This window comes from Eulemur rufifrons, chromosome 2 (assembly GCF_041146395.1).
Source record: "Eulemur rufifrons isolate Redbay chromosome 2, OSU_ERuf_1, whole genome shotgun sequence".
Taxonomy (NCBI): Eukaryota; Metazoa; Chordata; class Mammalia; order Primates; family Lemuridae; genus Eulemur; species Eulemur rufifrons.
The window spans coordinates 103,472,706-103,493,215 of record NC_090984.1 but is presented as its reverse complement, the minus strand read 5'-3'; the positions used below and the strand labels follow the sequence as shown (position 1 = coordinate 103,493,215).

Below are 20,510 nucleotides of genomic sequence, written 5' to 3'. Positions count from 1 at the left end.
ATACCTTTCCTAAACTGGGATCCATTTTGACTTTGTTTTCATACTATAACCAGGTAAGGGGACTTCTTTCAGAGAGCTTTATACTGCTTGACCAAAGAACAATCTGAAAATCACCATTTTAAAGTTCTTATTTTTTCTGTTGAACCAAAGTTTAAGTGAAGAGAACTTTTGGCTTTATTATTATACCCAAGAACAGCCTGTCCTTTAATAGCCATCAAGTATTATAAGGGAATGATTGAGAATAGAATGGAAAAACAATGTGAAACTCCTTTTACACATCTCCATTTTTGAAATTGCTCCATTTATTGGTAAAGATTCTCAATCCAAATTCTCCTGGGTATCTTGTCATCATCTGTGGTATGTTTGTGCAAATACATATAGAGGATGTAAGCAATATTATTGTTTGTAAAGTTTTGTTTTCATGTCTTAAGTTATCTTTGGTCACTCTCAGCATCTGAGAGCATTAAGCCCTTGAGATATTCCAAGGTTTTATTTTACTTTTTTAAAGAACAGAAAAGGGTGAATAAAAGAGCCAAGGAGAAGTGCAGGGACTATATTTAGCACGTACAAGTTGGATTATGGTAATACATAAGTAATTAGTCCTGTAAAATCAAATACATTGCTAACCTTTCCTGCACATTTAGTTCCCCACCATAGAATCCCACTGGAATACCAGATAGCTTTTGCACTGCAGTTACTATTTAATGGTGTAGGTGTAGGGTTTACATAAGTCACAAACTTTAAGCAATGAACTTACTCCACTAGTCTTTTTATTTTGGTTTGCATGAAGTCACTGCAAATTAAAATATCAGTTAGTATGGGCGTTTAAAAACATGTATCACTTTGTTGGTGCAAAGTTACTTCAGGAAAAATGCAATTAAGTTACAAGTTTAGTTTGAAGAGACAAAACTCCTGTGATCTATCCAGGACCTCTGTACTTTCTAGAGGACAAAATGTTCTGTTATACATGGCTGGTTGTCTGTTCTTGAAACTGTAATGTAAATCTAGGTTCCAGTCATATCATAGGTATATACTGTCATTGAGATTTATATACTGTCATTGAGAATAAGTAGAAATCTGGGACATACAAGTATTGTTTAGTACACAGTTTAACATGGCCTGATTTGAGAATCTGATGGGATTCAAACAGGTATCAGGTAACCATTACTACCAGAGCTGATAATCTGAGTCAACTGATAGAGTTGTGACTAATCCTTATCACTTTTTCTCATTCCTCTTTTTATTTAACATAGCCTTTATCCATTTCAGGTTTACAAGACCTCTTCCAGTAGATCACATCAGAAACCAGGAAATTTATAGCTAGGGGACATCAAAATCACAAACAGTGGATCAAGTAGCAGTTTTCCTCCCATCTTTACTTTAAAAGCTTTAACCGAGGAGGGGCAAGGACTCCGGAGCACTTTCTTAACTTTTTGCTTTGCTTTGAGAAATTTTTCCCTTTAACAAAAGAGTCTAGTCTCCAGAACTCCAAAATATTGCTTGTTTATTTGAAGAATCCAGCCGTCTTAGTCCTTTAGTCACTTTCTTAAACTTTCATGATAGGGTGAGGATTTCAGATGGTCAAAATAGGATTTTTCCTCCTGTAGTCATGTAAGGTGAACAGAAACATCCTACACAACTACTGAGGGCTCTGTGTTGGCCCCATGTCCTTTCAGAGGCCAAGGAATGCTTCCAATGATTTGTCTCTACAGTCCCACCCTCCTTTATCTGTCCATCCTTTCTCTACGTTCCAATTCTTGATTTTTACAATTCCAACACTAGAGAAAACTGTTATAAATGGTGGTGTCAGGCTTTGAGGATTGGCAGATTGACACCCTGGTTCTCTTTGAACAGTCTGCCTTCCATTTCAGGAGGAGGCAGGGAACTTTTATTTCTTCCCTACTTGATGGAGCCTGTGTCTAAGTTTCTTGACTAGTTTGGTCTAGCTGAATTTTCTAGTGTATAATACACTTTGCTTCCTTCCTATTAGTAAAAACCAGGAGGAAGAATGGCTTCCATGGAGAGGCTTCCTGACTTCTCAGGGAAAGGGGGAAAAAAGTGATGATATCTACCACTACCTCCCTGTTTTCCCCCCGTTTCCAAATTGATGAGGATCTCTTGCTCCCCAGTGATCCTGGATTGGGCAACAGTGGAGAACTGCTGGTCATGCACAGGCAGTGAAGAAAGAAAATGTGGGTAATTCTTGTTTTTTAAGAATTTGTAGGGTTGTGGCAAATCTACCTAGAGAAAGTTAAGTACAGTTTTCTCTTGTATAAAGAATTGCTGTGACACAATTCCCGCCCGGGGTGTCTTTCCTCTCCTCGTGCTCTAGGTAAGCCAAAATGGGTTTTAATCTCTACTTGTTATAACCATGTGGTTGGAAAAAGAGGGAGAGTAGTGGTTTTCCTTCTGTCTACATTCATGAAGATGATGAATAGAGCATTTCAAAGAGGTAAAATCAGCCTAACCCAAAGGGGTTGTGAAGGGAGGAGGTATGAAAATCAAGGACTCTTTTTGGCTACTGAGCCAAGAACCTGTGGTTTTGTTTTTGCAGTCCCAGAACCTATAGATGTGCTGCTACCTGCTTAACATGGACACTTAGTGCTCAGCAGGCACCTTAATCCACTAAGCCAGTTAATCCAAATACCTTCCATGTGGAGAAATGCATGTCCCTTTCTCTTCTCAGCTTTATCCACATGAAATGTGTGCCCGGCCAGGGAGCTGAATTAGAGTGCTGGCTTCCTCCCTTACCACACAGAAGAAATGCTAGGACTAGCCGATGATCCCCTTGCTTTAATTGTATAGAAAATGCTGCTGTTCCTTTTGTCATTTCCAGTGACTTCTGTTTTCCAGGCAGTTTTTGCTATCGATTGAGTCTTTTCTAGGGAGGAAACAAAAGGGGCTAGTTTATTCTAGTCTTCACTGTTGAGTTTGGAAGTATCACATTCACAGTCCACCCTTGGGAGTAGCTTGGTGTGGGGAGCTATGGACAAAGTTTTATTTACTACATAGTGCACATGATAAATGGCCTTAAACTGTGATTCTTTCTGGTATGATGAGTTATAATAAACTGACCGTAAAGAATGCAGTGGCTCTGAAACTGCAGTCACTGTGTTCATAATGAAGCAATACCCAAAGCTCTGTTCTTCTGGAGCAGTTGTGGGGAGATTGGAATGAAAGGTACAAATTAGAGCAGTACCCTGATCTTGTACTTTCTAAGTGTCCTGCCTTGTCATCTGCATGGATGAGTGAATCCTTCTATGCACGAGGAGACTCAAGCCAACTTGGTCTGCTTTTTCCAACACAATTCCCAGGTTTCTTGTACAAAGCTTGGTCTCTTGGCCCAGGTCTTCCAAGAGAGTGGGGGACATGTCACTGACTAGGGTGGGATAGTGTCTTTACCCTTAACATTTGGTCTTATAACCTCAGTGATGTTAAGCCAATGGTTGGACTTATAAAAAGCATCCTTGCTGGTTCTTCACGGGACACTGGAAGTCACCTGTCGCTCCAGGCAGCGTGCCCACACGGTCTGGATGATCCCTCTCTGTATCAGGCAGCTAACAGTAAGAGAAGGGGAAAGAGACAGAACAGGAGAGCAGTAGCTTATGGGAGAGCCGACATCTTATTTTGTTGACCCTTATTTTTCCACTGACCAAGTTACCTGTAAACTGGAATTTGCAAGGGGTGCTATGTTGATAACTCCTTTCTGTTGCTGTAATGTTCATATAACCTGGGAAAGTAGAGAAGGGGAAGTGTAAATAAAAATTTAACAATTTTAGTAATGTGTTAAAATACTCTCCCTTATCCCTGTCTCCCCTTTTTGCCAGATGATTTTTATTTTTATTTTTTACTTTATCGGATGACTGTGAAGCTATAAATAGTGGGTTGGGGTAGGTGTATCAATTTTGAGAGTGCATGTTATAATAACTGAAGGGGAACTACTTGAGATGACTTAAGAATCATCCCATGCAAATATATTGTTTTGCCCTAATAAAATATTCAGAAAGATCTATTTGTGTTTATTCATTCAACCAATAAACACTGAGTGCTGTCTCTGTGCCCAGCAGTGCACTGGGCATTACCAATAAGAGCAAAGAACAGATGTGGTTCCTACTTTCTAGTAAACAAATAAGCACACGAACCTATATGTCATTTTACAGACTGCTAAGTGCCATGGAGGACAAGTGAAGTGTGGTAAAAGATCGCAACCAGTATCTTGTTTAGATAGGGATGATAGAGAAAACTTTTCTGAGGAAGGAGGGTCAGAAAGTGCAAGAACTCATTGAACTGTACAATTAAAATGGGTGTGTTGTATTGCATGTAAATTAGACTTCAGTGAAGTTGATTAAAAAAAGAAAAAGATAGTCAGCTTCATGGCTGGGTGAGAACAAGAGTGGGTACAACGGACCAACTAGGCTCTTACAGTATAGCATTTCCCAGGGAGAGGTCTGATGGATGTCCAGTGGTAGTGACAGACACAGAGATAGCTACTCAAGAATGAACGAACTCCTTATCTTCCAAGTCCGGTTTGATTTGGTGGAAGGTGCAAAAGTGTGTTGAAAAGACAAAATATTTGGTTGAATGTGAAAATATTTTTACAAAAAAAAAATGAAAAAGAACAAAGTGGTCTCACATTTAGTCTAGTAAATGTAATGTAATATAGCAGGTGCTCAAAAACTAGGTTTCTTTTGGCTAACGTTGGAGTGTTTGCCATGTACCAGACATCTCACTAAGTTGAACCTTATGAAATTGCCAATATTCAACCTTTTAACCAAAACATGGTTACTTCACATAGTTCATCCTAATAAAAATTCTTATCACGGATTCTCATTTTCTCCTCACACTCACGGGGTAGGTAACCCCCTCCCACCCACACACCTTTACAGATGACAACAGCACAGAGGCCAAGTAACTTGTCCGATGATACTACCTACTTAACAAAGGGTAAAAGCAGCATTCAAGCCCCAGTGGCTGACTCCAGACGCGTAGGCTCAAAACAGCCCTGAGGCTGTGCTCTCAGGAACAGGAGTGGTTTTGGAAAACTGCACACCCGCCGCCCCCAGAGTCAAACTCTGGCTCCAGCCAGACCCTAACAGTTCTACACCAAGGGCTGGGCTTTCTGGCCATCCTCTCCACCACCGCCAAGGATCCCAAGCCCTGAGCCCTGAGTCATCCCTTGTGCTCCTTCAAGTGGCCCCTGGGTGGCATCTCCCTAACCTGCCCGCACCCCTCCACCTGTCCTGTGTCACTGCGCTCACGCTCGCTAATCGCACCCTCCCTGCCCCTCGGAGTTTCTGATCTTTCCCACAGAGGTTTTATTTCAATCACTCAGAGGAGGCCATCATGCTGCCCCACGTGGCCTACGCGGAAGGATCCAGGATAAAATTGGTGACACCCAGCTGCGGGGCAGGATGGGCTGACCACTCCCCTCAAACGTGTCTCCCTGCTATCCTTCTGGGACTTCATCTTCTCCTCCGAGTCTCAACTTTCTCCTGGCTTTGAAAGTGCTCTGAGAGCACTCCGAGGAAACTGGTGCAGAATGGCGGGCGCCGGGTCAGGGCCTGTCCTCTGGCCTCCACCTCAAGTAGCGGAGTCGGAAGAATTATGGGGGAGTCGCTTCCAGCCTTCCTCCCCAAGCAAACCTACCTCGATGCATAAATAAACATTTGCCCAAGGTCTGAAGACTCTCGCCATTCGCCCATTGGCCTCGCGCACAAGGCCCTGCCGGGCCGGGTCACAGTCGCAGCGCCGTCGGGGAGGCGGAGGTGGCACCCGACCCTCACCGCCCCGCGGGGGTCGCTGCGCAGGGCTGGAGAGCGCTGGCGGCAACTTCCCCGGAACAGAAATTTGCTTGAGGCTGCGACGGCGACAGCGGCAGGCACTGAGGATGGGAGGCGGCCAGATAAAAGCCTCCCGCTGGGCCGAGACGTCCCCAGGAGCGCCCAGGAGACACTCCTGGGGAAGGGGGGGGCATCCGGTGCGCGGACCCGGAGAGTGGCGCGGGATCCCACGCCGGGGCCCCAGAGGGTGTGCGAGTGCGCGCCCCCGCCCCGCGCGCGCTCCCCCTCACCCCCGCGCGCCCTCGCGGCCACCCGGACGCCCCTCACGGGTCCCCGCGCTGGCGCGGCCCGGAGCAGGCGAGGCGGGCGCCCCCAGGCTGGCCCCGCGAGGCGGGAGGCGCGGGGCGCCGGGCCCGGGGCAGAGCAGCCGCGGGACGCAAACGATGCATCGCCTCCCGGCCGAGCGGGGCTCCTCGGCGTGGTGCTGCTGGCGGCGCTGCTGGCCGCGGCGCGAGGGCTCCCCCTGAGGGCGCCCCCTGAGGAAGCCGCGAGGCTGGCGGAGGTGAGCGGCGGGGCGCAGGGCTGAGGAGCGCGCGGTCCCTCCTCCCCGGCCCGTCGGCTCTGGCCGCATGGGGAGCGGGACCGCGACACGGGCAGCGGCCCCCCAAGCGAGAGGGGCAGGGAGCGGCGGGGCGCCCCCTGGCACCGGACGATACCCAGGTGCGCCGGATCCAGGGGTCCCGCTCCGTGCGCGTGGCCGCGAGCCCTGGCGGGTCTGCAGCGAGCCAGCCTCGGGGGAAGTTTCACTTCCGTGCGGGGCGTGGTGGGCCGACACTGCGGGGCCGGCTCCTCCTCCCTCGCCCTGAGCGAACTAGGCCTGCAGCCGCCCTGGCCACGTGCGCTCGTCAGAGAGGAGTCGCGCCAGGTGCGGGAGGAACGCGGCGCTCCGCGGAGCGGCAGGCTGGGGCTGCCGACGCTCAGTCGGACACCTTAGCCCCTTCGGGTGAACTGAGACAAGCCCAGGTAGAGTGGCGTTCTCCAACTGCTGAGTGGCGGTGGTTAGCCAGAGACTCCTGCATTGTTCTGTACCTGGAAAATCAGAAGACGTCACTAAGATGTGGTGGGGCCCTTTCCTGGTGGCCTGTAGGTGGGCCTTAGGGGTACAAACCAAGAATGAGTTGGAAGAGTGGTTTGGCCGCGGGAGAGAAGGCATGATCAGCGCCCCAGTCACTGCGTGGTCTACAGTCCAGCTTGTTGCCCGCTGGATTGCAGTGGACATTCGCCCCCATGGGGACCGAGCCGGCCAGACTGGTATCGGGGTATGCAGGAGCAGGCCTGTGTGGTCTTGGGTCCAGGGTCTTTCCACGCGCTGAGCTGTTACAGGAGGCGGCCAGAGTAGTGCTTCCCGTTTTCCAGATGAGAACACTGAGGGCCCAGGGCGGGCATGCAGGGTGCGGGAGATTGTGAGTGAGCGAGAGCCCGCGCTGGGGCTGTGCGGCTGGTGCCCGGGCTGCTGAAGCCCTCCGGCGGCCGTGGGAAGAAAGGGCCCCCGGCTGCACCTGAGGGTGTCTGTAGGCCAGTGCTTCTCTGCCTTTGCTTCTGCGCCCCTTATGGAGCCTTTTAGATTTTTTTTCTGTGACCACTGCCTCCATGAAATTTGAATACCACAGATAGACTGTCTGTTTATGTACTGTGGCCCTTTGGAATGCCACAAACCATCGTAATATCTGAGATATTTTGTCACACACACCCCCACCCCACTCACTCCCACTACCCTCGTCCAATTTTCGCCCCTGTTGAAAATGCCTCCCGTAGACCAGGGTTTCTCAGCCTCTGCACTTGGGTCATTTGGGGCCAGATAATTCAGTGTGGTGGGGGCTGACCCACTGTGCATTGAAGCATGTTTTGCAGCATCCCTGGCCCCACCCACTAGATGCCTCTAGCACCCTCCTTCCAGACAGGGCTACACATTGCCAAGTGTTTCCTGAGGGACACCCAGGCCCCCTGCCGGTTGTTGAGAACCACTGCTGTAGACAAATCCAGAGGCCTCTGGCCAGTCCCTTCTCCAAGGTAGAGATGGCGGTGGTAATAAAATTAATTAAATTGGCATTGTTTCTGCTCACTTGGCATAAATCCTTTCTATTTTAGTACTTACCGCTTTGTATTGTAATTATTTTTAGTATGTTTGCTAAATCTTCCCCCAACAAGAACAGCCTAGAAGATGATTTATTTCAGGGTCGAAGTCATATCCTCAGCCCCAGTACAAGGCCTGGCGGAGTCCTCAAAAACATGTTAAAGCAAATTAGTGCCATGAAGAAAAAGCAGAGCTTAGAGCCCAGGGCTTGGGGTTCTGGTCCCAGCCGCTCATTGACGCATAGGTGACTCACCTTGGATGATTTCCTCACATTTGCAAAGAGGAACTAAGTCATCTCCGTGGTCCTGTGCAGCTCTGACACTGTTCCACGAGTCTGTGTGATTTGTGTTAAAGCTGTTACACATCAAAGGCGTTAGTTAAGGAGTCACGTTGAGAGAATGCAGTCTGCTATTCCGGGACTTGGGTGGTGTGTCAGAAACAACACACCAGCCCAAAGACCTTAATGAAGAAGCTGAAGAACATAAACCCCCCCAGATCTGAAAGTGGAGGATGAAGGAAGGGAAGGGAACATTCTCTGGGCCTTACAGAATCTGTACAAATTACTTAACATGATGTTATTTCATTGTCACACCATTGCCCATGGACATTATCCCCATTTTCCAGACCAAAAAAAATTGAGGCAGAGAGAAATTAAGCCTGGCTAGGAGCATATCTGTCATAAAGAGCCACACTGGGGACCTTATGATACATCTTTGATTGTCACACCCCAGTCTGCTCATCTGAAGTCTTGAAAAAAATCATTAGTTTTGTGAACAAAATGTGCCACCCCCTACTCTGGGCAGACCTGTTGCTGAGCCTCAGTTTACTCCCACAGTAAAATGGGAGTAAGAACCCATCCCGTCTGATGGAGTGCTGGGTGAGAAAGCATGACGATGGGTGGTGTCGTCATTCAAAGAGGCTGGGGCCAGGCAGTTTGTTGGGTGCTGGACGGGCAAAGAATGATGTACCTCTGCCTTGGGTGGCTTCTGTGCTAGTTAGGATCAGAACACCACCCAGACAGCCACTGTGCCTAGCATGTTGTGTTCCTTACCTTGTCCTCCCCATTTTAGGGGTGAGGAAACTGACAGCAGGCTAACTAACCCACGGTTAGCATGTGGTGAGCCAGGATCTGAACCCAGCCTTGCTTAATTCCAGAGCCCCTGGGCACCTGCCCCTGCTACCCACCACCTCCTACGCAAGTACCCTGGGGAGGGGTAAAGAGGAGCTGGGACTTGGTGCCACGAGAGGGTGGTGGGGGTTAGAATTAGGCAAGAGAGAAGAACTGAGAGAGGACAGCACTTCCAGGCTATGAGGACCGTCCTGCATCGAGGGTCCCCACATGGGGCAGAGGGACGGAGTTGCCATGGAAGGAGGCACTTGCTGGGGGGATGGGCTGAGAGAGGAGAACTGAGGACGGAGGAGGAAGCCGGGGCTCTGAGCAGCCTGGGGCAGTGTCACGCACAAGGTAGGGCTGCTTCATCGGCCCTTCAGTCCTGGTCCATTGTCCAGCCAGTTGCCTGGAAACAAGGCTGGGTTACAGGAGACATGAGGTTGGTGGGTTGAAAGGTCTCACCTGCCAGGTACCAAGAAGCATGTATTTTCCTGAAGGTTGGCTTTCTTTGGTTGTGGAGTCTTTCTAGCCCAGTCCGTGATGGGGAGCTAGAGCCCAAGTCTGTGTTATGCGAAGCCTGCGGCCTTGCCCATCAGCCTTCTCCTGCAGCTGGCCACCTCCCTGGGCCTCAGCTGTGACCTGCCTCCTCCCTGCAGACCATTCTCTCTCTTGGGGTTAGAAACACAGGGGAGCTGGCGGAGGGAGAGAAGGAAGGACAGGAATGGGGCCCGGAGCCTGGCTGCTGAGGGGCCCCAGGCACATCTCCAAACTCCCAGATTTCAGTCTCAGGTTGTCACGAGGATGAGGGGAAGAGGGATGTGAAAAGTAGAACATCTCGTTTGGTGTTTTGTTCATTCAGCACATTCAGCAGCACAGAGTAGCAGGCAGCAAACCAGAAGGTGCAGCCCCTGTCTGGAGTTAGCAGAGCAGACTCTCCAGCCAGACTGTCTGCCTCAAATCCCGCTCTGCCCACCCCTAGCTGTGTGACTCCAAGCAAGTTACTTCACCTCTCTGATCCTTGGCCGCATTGTCTGTGAAGTGAGGATGATGTCCAAAGAGTTGTGGTGAGGGTTCCATGAGGCCATACATATAGGCTGCTTTGCAGGATTGACTACATCGTTTGTGGGGTTCAGTACAGAATGAAAAGTGGGGCCTCTTAAGTATTTCAAGATGGCAACAGCAGAGTGTTAAACCATATGTGGGGCCCTGTGCAAATACACAGGTTGCACACCGTAAAGCCAGCCTGTTCTGGGAAGAGTGTACTCTCACTATGATGAGGAGCTTCGAGGTCTCCACTGGGTGCTAAGGTGGATTGCGTTAGAATAGTACATACCAGGTCCCAGCTACTCAGGAGTTTGAGGTAGGATTGCTTAAACCCAGGAGTTCGAAGCCAGCCTAGGCAACATAGTGAGACCCATCTCTAAATTAGTAGGAGGGGACATCAAATCCCCCTACCCTTGATGTCCCCTCCTACTAATTTTCCATCCACTGACCCCCCTCATTCTGTTCATTGGCCATCTATCCACAGCTGTCTTTGCTATATTCAAAGTTGAGCATGATTCTCTCTCTCTCTCTCTCTCTTCCCCCCTCCTCTCCCGCCTCCCCTATTGCCATGGTCTTGATGCCTGTCACAATTGTTCTGAATAAAGCCTTTCTTACCATTTAAAAAAAAAAAAAAGAATAGTACATATCAGTGAGGAGGGTGGCTAAGGGGTGAAATCCAGCCCCATTCCTCTGCTGTGGGGTTCAGGCCTGGCTACAGAGGCAAATGCTGTTGAATGCTGGGTCAGAGCACATAAGATGTGCCCAAAGGCTGGGTACAGGTCGGGGGTCTGCGTGCCCTGCCCATCTCTCCTCAGGCCTTACTTCCAGTGGCCGATGTTCAGTTGCCTGAGGGCTCTCACTGGCACTAGAGCCTGCTCGGAGCTGTCGGTGGCCAGACAAAAGTACCTGGAGAGCACATCCTCTCTCCTACCCCAGCAGCCGTGGACGGATGGTTGGCAGAGTTGACTGGGCACCAGCGAGAGGAGAGGGTGGGGAGGGCTGGAAACGAACATTCTGAGCACCCGCTCGACAGCAGGGCCTGGGTGAGGCTCATTCCTGTCATTCTCACTTTACAGATGAGGAAGCTTACAGAGGTCGTGTCCCCTGCCAGGGTCCCACAGGTCAGAAGTTAGGCCGCCAGCAGAATTCAGACCCAGGCAGCCCGACTCTAGGGCGGGATTTCTTAACTACAGCACCGTTGCCGTTCTGGGCTGGGCAGTTCTCGTGGGGCAGTCCTGGGCGTTGCAGGATACATAGCCGCATTCCTGGCCTCTACCTGCTAGATGCCAGTAGAAACTCCCACCACTTGTGACAACCACAGATGTCTCCAGACATTGCCAGATATCCCCAGATGAGAACCACCTGCCACAGGCAGGCCCAGCTGCCACCAGGCTAGGGCCTCCAGACCAGCCAAAAGGCTGTGCGACCCTGAAGTCCTGCCACCCGGAGACTGCCTGTCTCTTTGCCCCAGAGGCTGCAGGCAGAGTGGAACCACTGAGCAAAGTCACAGGGACAGTTAGGGCTTTGGTGGAACTGTGGGTGGGAGCTGCCAGAAAGGCAGCACTTGGGGCCACTCCAGGCCGCCAGGACTGGTCAGCGAAGGGGCCGAGGTGTCCATTACTCATCCGTCCACCCTCTATTCATCCAGCCTTGCTGTCTCGACCACAGTGCTTCGACTCAGCAAGAGACTCCTGGCCCAGGTCGAGACGGGCCCACAGCTGCCCTGGGCTCAGGCATTTAGTGCAGGAGTCTTAGAGCCAAGCATCTGGGGACCACAGAAGGGGAGGTCACAGGGGGAGAAACAGAAGATTTGGAGTCTTTTTTTCCAACTTCCAAGGAAAGAGTGTCAGAGAGAGTGAGAAACTAGACTGATTAAGCCCGTAATTTGTGAAGGGGACTCTTATCTTACAGCTCGATGGTTAAGAGTATGGGCTCTGAGCCCAGACTCCTGGCTTTGCCACTAAACGTCTGTGCGAGCTCAGGCAATTACCAGCCCTGTCTGTGCCTTAGTTTCCATTGTCTATAAAACGGGGATGACAGCGCCTACCTCTGAGGGTTGTTGGGAGGATGAAATGAGTGAATAAGTGTTTAGCATAGTGCCTGGCACACAGTGAATGCTGTGGGAATATCTGATAAATTAAATTCTGACAGTCCTTCCAGGGAGGAATTATTATCCTCATTCTGCAGATGATGAAATTGTCAAGTTGAGGAGTTAGTAGGAGGCAGAGCTGGGATTTGAACTCAAGCTTCTCTGACTCTCCAGAGCCAGTGCTTTTCAGCCACACCACACTGCCCCGGTGTGGGACGGGAGTGGGTCGAGGCTGTGGCTGAGCGAGGCAGGGTCCGCTGGCACCAGGCCCCTGAGACTCGGTGGTGGCCCTGGCAGGTGCTCCTGCCCTGGCGCAGAGGCCTGGGCGACGGCTGCAGCCTGGAGGTGGGTGGCAGTCGCTGAGGCCCAGTGTCCCGCCACCCCCCCTCCCCGCCCCGTCACCTGGGCAGGTGAACGCTGGAGCAGGGGTCTGAGACGACCAGGGTCTGTCTTTCTCCTCTGTCTGAGCAGAGGCCAGGGCTGTCCAGGTGTGGACACACGGCCAGTAGCTGGTGGGGGTGGACTGGCTGACAGCCAGCCACAAAGCAGCCTGGAGCAGGACACGGAGCCCGGCCCCAGGTGGGCAGGTGGAGGAAGGGAACCGTGGTCAGGGATGCCAAGGAACACCCCCCTCCCACCCCGCCACTGCTTAACCAACTCCCTTCCCTTCTTGGGCCTCCATTTCTTCATCTGTCAAATGACGAGTTTGGGTTGTGTTAATCCTTTTCATGACTCATGTTGGTGCCAGTCGTCAAAGCGCTTTGTGGACACAGTCCACCTTCGGACCGGCTACACCCTCACTGATCCGCTGAGGGCATTGAAACAGACAGTGTTTAGGTCTTACGTTCCATATACGCACCCCTGAGAGGTCAGACCCCAGGGCTCCTGAGTACCCCACTGCCAACCTTTTCTGGGTCCACGGCCCTGACCTCAGTCACCTCCCCCTCCCTCTCTCTCCCTCAGGCCTCGGTCTCCCCAGATCCCAGCTCTCCCAGGGAAGAGGAGGAGCCACCGCTGCTCCCCAGAACCGGCCTGCAGGCAGGGCCACGCCAACATAGGCGCCGGACTCTCACTGAGCCAGCAGTCCTGACTCCGGGCAGGACCCTGGAGAATACTCCCTTACTGCTGGAGCTGCAGAAGCTGCTGGGATTGGCCAACACAGACTTGAGTGCCCCGAACCCCAGTATCCAGGTAAGAGTGACAGAAGGGCCATCAGCCCAGCGGACACCTGGAGAGAAGCTGGGCTGAACAGCTCAGGCCCTCCATCCTGTTTCCCTTGGACGGTGGGGTTCCCGTGCGGGTCGGAGGGCGGACTCTGCCCTCCCTGTGGCGAAGTGGGAAGAGTGCCTGCCCCTCTGCTTTCTAGCTGTGGACCTTGGCAGGTCTCTGGGCTCTCTGAGCCTCTGTTCCCTAGAGCAGCAGTCCCCAACCTTTTTGGCACCAGGGACCAGTTTCATGGAAGAAAATTTTTCCACGGACTGGGGGTGGAGTTGGATAGGGATGGTTTTGGGGTGGTTCAAGCACATTACATTTATTGTGCACTTTATTTCCATTATTACATTGTAATATCTAAGGAAATAATTGTACAAACCTGTCTGCTAATGATGATCTGTATTTGCAGCTGCTCCCCAGCACTAGCATCACCACCTCTCAGCTCCACCCTAGATCATCTGGCGTTAGATTCTCATAAGGAGCGCACAACCTAGATCCCTCGCATGCGCAGTTTACAGTAGGGTTCGCTCCTATGAGAATCTAATGCTGCTGCTGATCTGACAGGAGGTGGAGCTTATGCGGTGATGCGCGCGATGAGGAGCAGCTGTAAATACAGACAAAACTTCGCTCCCTCACCCACCTCTCACGTCCTGCTGTGTGGCCCGGTTCCTAACAGGCCACCAACCAGTACTGGTCCGCCACCCGGGCTGGGGGACCACAGCCCTAGACCATAGCAAGGGACAAACAGCACCAACCTGGCAGGGCTGTCATGAGGACCAAATGAGTGGGAAATGCTTCGTAAGCTGTGGGCAGTTCCGGGAATATGGGAGAGGCCCCCTGGAAAAGGCCTGAGTGAGGGTCTGACCCCCACCCAGAACCAACCCTTTACTGCAGGCCCCTGAAGAAGGGGCTCAGTAAAGATGGGGTGGGCTGGTGGCATGGAGGCGGCCACCTGAAGGTCTTTACAAGAGAGGAAAGCAGAGGGGCTGGCAGAACTCCAGGTGCATACTCCACCACCTGTTGTGAATCTCTGATGATAATAATTCTGCGTGTTTGTGTAGCAGCCACAGTTTTCAAAACACTTTCACCAAAAGAGGAAAAAAAAAGACCACAAAAGTGTACAGCATAACATTCTGAAATTACTTAAAAGTATCTCTCTGTCTTTTTCTCTCTCTACCTACCTACACACATACAGACACACACACACAGACACACACACAAACTGGAAGCTTATCTATCAGTGATGGAATATAGGTGATTTTCATTTTCTTTATATCTTGCTGGGTTTTTTCCCCCAAATTTTGTACAGTTACCTCGTGTTACTTTCTAATAGCCCCAAATAATATTTTCTGAAGTTCAATTTCACATAAATGATTTTATTTTACTTATTTTCCATCCATAACGTGGTACAAGAGAGCTCCGCCTGAGGTTGCTGTGGGGTTTGATGTCCCTCGCTCTCACTTTCTGGCATTATCCTGAGGAAAGGGAGGCCCAGAGCTGCTAGTGGCTCCTGAGGCCAGGCAGCCTGCACACTGGCAGAGCAAGAATTGCATGCCAGCTTCTCTTAAACTAGTGGGTGTCAACCCTGGCGTATGTTAGAACAGCGTGCCTGGCCCAGTCATATCTGGGGTCTGGGAATCAGGATTCTGATGTACAGCCGGGCCTTAAACTGTGACCCTTGTGCCTTAAGGGGCCAAGAAGGTGAGCCAAGAGAAGAGAGCTGGTTTGGAGGAAAGGTTGGGCCTCTCACCTCTGGCCCTGGACCTGTCACCTCCCCTCTCCTGGCAGTATAGCTCTGAGCCCTCCCTCACTGGCTGGCCGGGCATCTGTCCCCCTGCAGGTGACCATCGAGGTGGTAGAGGACCCTCAAGCCAAGATGGAGATGGACCTGTTGGCTGATCGCTGGGGCGATCGCTGGCCCCAGGGTGGTCCTAGCTGGCTGCCCAGCAAGGAGCTCTTCTGGGCCCTCTTCTGGGGCTACCTGGAAGGCAAGGAAGGGGGCAGCGGTCTCAAGGGCAGAGCCCCAGGGGAAGAGGAGGAAGAAGAGGATTACCCTGCAGAGTATAGCGAGGGTGAGGACCAGGAGGGCAGTGATGAGGAAGATGAGGAGGAGGAACCTTGGTCCAGTGGGGCCACAGACAGCTGGGACCAGGGCTGGCTGGCCCCCGGGAACTGGACCTTCAAGGAGTCGGACAGCTATAGTGGGTGTCCCCATCCTGAGTGGAAATGGGGGTGGGGGAGAGAGCTGAGGCTTCCCAGGCAGGAGCAGCTGGGGAGGCCAGGAGCTTGGGCCCTGTTCCAACACCATCATCAGCTCAAAAGTAACATTTCCAAAAGCTTGCAAAGTGTTAATTCCGCCCCCCCAGAACAAAATTTGACCCTCACGACAGCCCTGAGATCCCTTAAGCCAAAGACATCTGTTAATAGTGTATTTATTCATATCTATGAGTTTCCAACAAACTGAGAAATGTTATAATCCCACCACTCACAACTGACTTTATTTTCACATTGTGTGGGTTTGAATCCTGGCTTTGCCGCTTACCAGCTGAGTGACCTTGGGCAAGTTACTTCTCTGTATCTCAGTTCCTTTCTCTGTAAAATGGGGAATGATACAATCTTTACTACATGGGTTCTTTGTAGAGAATACTTTGTATATTATTATGGTTCAGACAAGTTTTATGCAGTTGCAGCCTTTTTCCCCAGATCCCTGGGGCCTTATCATTGAACTGTGGTGCCTGTGAATAAGACTGAGTTGTAACAGGCTCTTCCCCGTTCATCAGAATAATGTAAGCTAATAGAAAATTTCCATGACTTTCAGCTCTTCTCCCACTGATTTTCCTTAAACTCTTGGTGCCAGCCTGCTCTGGCCTGCCTGGGAAGTGAGGAGAGAACCAGCTGTGTTAGTATTTTGGGGTTCCTGAGACCCAGAGAGCACTGGGTCTCAGGTCCTGCACAGCGGAGGACAGCGGGCCCAGCCATGGTGTATTTCAGCTCCCTCAGGTCAGGAGTGGGTCCCTGATGTGGGCAGCAGGAAAATTCTTAAATATCCCCAGTGCCAGGGAAGTATTGTCACCCCTGGTTTTTTTTTGTTTGTTTGTTTTGTTTGTTTGTTTGTTTTTTGAGACAGAGTCTCGCTTTGTTGCCCAGGCTAGAGTGAGTGCCGTGGCGTCAGCCTAGCTCACAGCAACCTCAAACTTCCGGGCTCAAGCAATCCTACTGCCTCAGCCTCCCGAGTAGCCGGGACTACAGGCATGTGCCACTATGCCCGACTAATTTTTTGTATATATGTATTTTAGTTGGCCAGATAATTTCTTTCTATATTTAGTAGAGACGAGGTCTCACACTTGCTCAGGCTGGTCTCAAACTCCTGACCTCGAGTGATCCACCCGCCTCGGCCTCCCAGAGTGCTAGGATTACAGGCGTGAGCCACCATGCCCAGCCACCCCTGGTTTTGAATGATGTAAAAACTATAGCTCAGATATACAGAGAGACTTGCCTGAGGTCACACTGGCAGTGATCAGGTGGCTACCAGCCCCAAGTATCTTGTCCTCTTCATTGCTGTGTTTGTACAGAGCAGGTGGCTGGGGGTTGTGCTGTCTCCATAGGGCTACTTGATACACTTGCACAGGTTGTTCACTGCACAAGGGTACCCAGCTGAGGAGCAGGTGGGGGCTGAATTCCAGCTCATGCTTCATCCACTAGGCGGGGAGCCCTGGCATAGGCTGCATCTATGCAAGGAAGGGGTGCCTTTTTCTAATTTGTACCGATGTGTGCTGTGGGCTGTGTTCACTCAGCCCTAGCTCCCTGATTTGCCCCAGACTGTGAGCTTCAGGAGGAGTGGAGTCTTTGGTCTCCCTGCAGTGGGAGCTGCAGCAGTGGCAGCCAGTGGAGGACTCGGCCCTGTGGCTACGCCTGCACTGCCACCGAGTCCGGTGCCTGCAACCTACCCCCTTGTCCTGGTGAGATGAGTCCCGGCCCTGCATAGAAGTGGCTGGTGTGGCTTAGACTTAGGGCTTGGTCCTCTGGGCATGTGGGCATGTACCCTCGTACGAGGGGTGGGCTTGGGAGAGGGGATGCAGAAAGCTCACAAACATGGTGGTCCTGCCTTGTCCCAGGCCTGCCCTAGCTGCTGTGGGCACCAAGAGCCTAGTGAGGGCTGGGCTTCCCCAACAGGAGCACAGAGGTGCCCTGAGGCACCACCAGCCTGGCCTCCTCTCTTCCCAAAGCCACTGAGGACGAGAACACCTTGGGTTTCCCCAGTGAGGGTTGGCAGCCCCTGGCCCACAATGCTACGGACATGCTTGGCCCAGGTCAGTGGGGGGCTAGGCCTTGCCGCTGGGAGTTTGCGGGGAGAACCTCTCTCGGGAGGGTGGAGCAGAGATTACATCTTCCAGCTGGGAGCCCCAGCATTTCTGAGCCAGGCCCACTGGCCTTTCCCAGCCTGATACTCCTACTGGGAAGAAGGTCGTGATGGAAGCCACAGAGCTTAGAGATCATCCGGTGGGACACATCCTCCCTGGCAGCAGGATGGGGTGGGGACACTCTGACTTCCACTCCTTGTTCACTCTTTGTCTGGGGAGGGGAATGTGATGCTGTCAGAAATGGGTCAGGGCCAGAACTCCAGGACTGCTCCTTCCAGGCAGCTGGGAGTGGGCCGTGCTTCTGCTGGCACCCTCCGAGCCGTGTCTCTGGGTCTCACTTGCACCCCACAAGGAAGGCAGGCGCTGCTGGTTTCCCCACCTTGTGAATGAAGCCTGTGCTCAGCACAGTGGATGCCTGCTGAGCCTGTGTCATGCACCTGGCAGTGTGCCAGGGTGGGGGATTCCCTGGGGACGAGGCCTGGCACCTGCCCCAGAGGAGCTTTTCTCTCATGGTAGAGGGACACGCGTAACCCGCATGAGCACTGAACTGCAAAGAGGGCCCTGCAGGTCTGGGAGCAGAGAGGAAAGAGCAATTTGGGTCTTTGTGGGCAGAATCAGGGAAATCACATTTCCCCAGGTAGAGGGGAGGAGGGCGGCATAGACATAGGGAGCCGCAGGATGCCCTGAGCGGCAGGAGTGACTCGCCCAGGGTCATATGGCTTGAGAATGGCAGAGAAAAGCAAGAACACAACGGGTCAGTAGTTAAAATATTGAAACACTTTCTCACCAGTTGGCTGAGAACTGCTGAACCTGTCCCACGCACCCCAGCTGTTTCCCACCATTCAGCGCCTAAAGAGATGACACCTGGCACAGCAGACGGCCTCCAGGCCACCGCTCCAGCCCCTTGGCAGTGTTCCATTCCAAGTGACAGCTTCTTGCTTTGGGTTGCCTGGGTGGTGTGGGGTAGCTTTTATCTGCCCCAGTTCGGTATGGGTCCTTCCACGCCTGCTCTTAAGGCCCTACCAAGCCACACCTTTGCACCAGCTGGGGCCTGGGCCTTCGCTCCCCAAGCACTGGCCCTTGGTCAGTCCCCACCCCACCACGGGGCTGGCCGGCTCCCTGACCGGCTCCCCTCCTGCACTTCCTCTGCCCTCTGCAGATGTGGACAGCTGTGAGAAGTAGCTGAACTGCAAAAGTGACTTCTTAGCCAAGTACCTGAGCCAGGTGCTGCGGGACCTGCCCAGCTGCCCGTGTGCGTACCCGCTGGAGGCCGGGAACAGTCCGGTGAGCCTGCAGGATGAGCACCAGGGCTGCTCCAGTGGAGGGACGCCAGGGGCCCTCGAGAGCGCCTGGACGTTTACCAGCCCACAGCGCGCTTCTGCTTGCGCTCCCTGCTGTCGCTGGAGAGCAGCACGCTGGCCGCCCAGCACTGCTGCTATGATGAGGGCAGCCAGCTACTGACCCGCGGCAAGGGCGCTGGAGTGCCTGACCTCGTCAGCACCGACCTCTCACCTGAGCTCACTTCAAGGTGGACACGCTGCCATGGATCCTGTGTAAGGGGGACTGGAGCCACTACCATGCTGTACGACCCCCCAACAATGGCCAGGCCTGCGCTGACAACCCCCCAGAGGAGGAGTACCTCGCCCAGTTGCAGGAGGCCAAGGAGTACTGATGAGGGGGCTGCTGGGCAGAGACTGCAGGGAGAGCTTTCCTTGCAGGCCCTCTCACCCCTGCCCCTGCCCAGGCCCAGTGAGAGCAAGGGCTCACGCGGTGAGGCTGGGCTGGTGCTATGTGCCCTCTGCCTGTGACCTCTAGGCAGGTCAGGGCCTCAGGTGTTGCAGTGGGGTTGGGCAGAAGGTTCAAGGGGGTGTAGGGCCCAGGATGGGGGGAGGGAGCCCAGCCCCCAAGGCCCCTGGGTCTGCACTGGAAATGCTTGTGCACTCAGTGTCTGCAGGGCCTTCCTCTCCTGCCTGCGGGGAGATGTCGTCCCAGGCTGGCCACACATTTTTCTCCCTCTCCTCCAGAGCTGGGCTCTTTTGCCCTGGATGTGCACGCAGGACACGTCCCGATTCCCAGGACCTGCCTGAATTGCTCAGCCGAGGAGGGGCAGGGGGACGATAGGACAGGCAGTCGTCATCATTACAACTGCCCTCTGCTGGGCTGACATCCCACCCTGTGGCCACCGCTCCCCATCGCCAGGTGGTGCACGTACCCCTCTTGCCCACGCCCTGCCAGCAGCCACTGCACAGGAGGCTTGTCCTCAGCCCCAGGCCACCCTTCTGGTGGACACCGTTACAGCTGGAGCAAGGCTGACTCCAGGCAGGGAGGGGGTCGGCAGTTCTGGTCCCTTTCCTTTGTTCAGGCCCCTCTGTTCTGCCCAGATTGTAGGAATGTGTGGGGCTGGGAGCTAGCTTGGCCCTGAGTGGGAAGGTTGCCACTTGTCACAGCAGGTGGGCTCAGAACTGGCTCTGGACGGTGTGTCGTGCACCTGTAGTGATGGTCACCCAGCTCTATGGAGGGAAAATGCTGATTTGTAGCATTTGGGCAACCTTTGTGTTGTAAATACTCCCAGCAATGGCCCATTTCAAGCTCCCAACATCACCAAATGCACTAAATTCAGAATTCGGAAGAGACACGCATAATCTGTTCTCCCAGCACACCTCGTGCCTCTTCCCTGCCTTCCCTCATCCCCAAGCCATACTTCCTTGCATTCTGTGGGGTTGAAATGTTGAAGTCCCAACTGTCCCTGTTCACAAAAGCCACCAAAGGTAGGGGACTT

The 20,510-nt window shown here is 52.6% G+C and overlaps 1 protein-coding gene across 1 annotated transcript; it reads left to right on the top strand.

Annotated features, from left to right (window-relative positions):
• Positions 1-5,539: 5,539 nt before the first annotated feature.
• ISM2 (isthmin 2) lies at positions 5,540-19,403 on the top strand. The gene is given in 9 exon segments (XM_069493008.1): positions 5,540-5,553; positions 5,676-6,342; positions 13,122-13,349; positions 15,211-15,571; positions 17,189-17,329; positions 17,597-17,680; positions 18,891-19,040; positions 19,043-19,246; positions 19,249-19,403. Coding segments are annotated over 9 exon segments (2,004 nt in total).
• Positions 19,404-20,510: the final 1,107 nt, after the last annotated feature.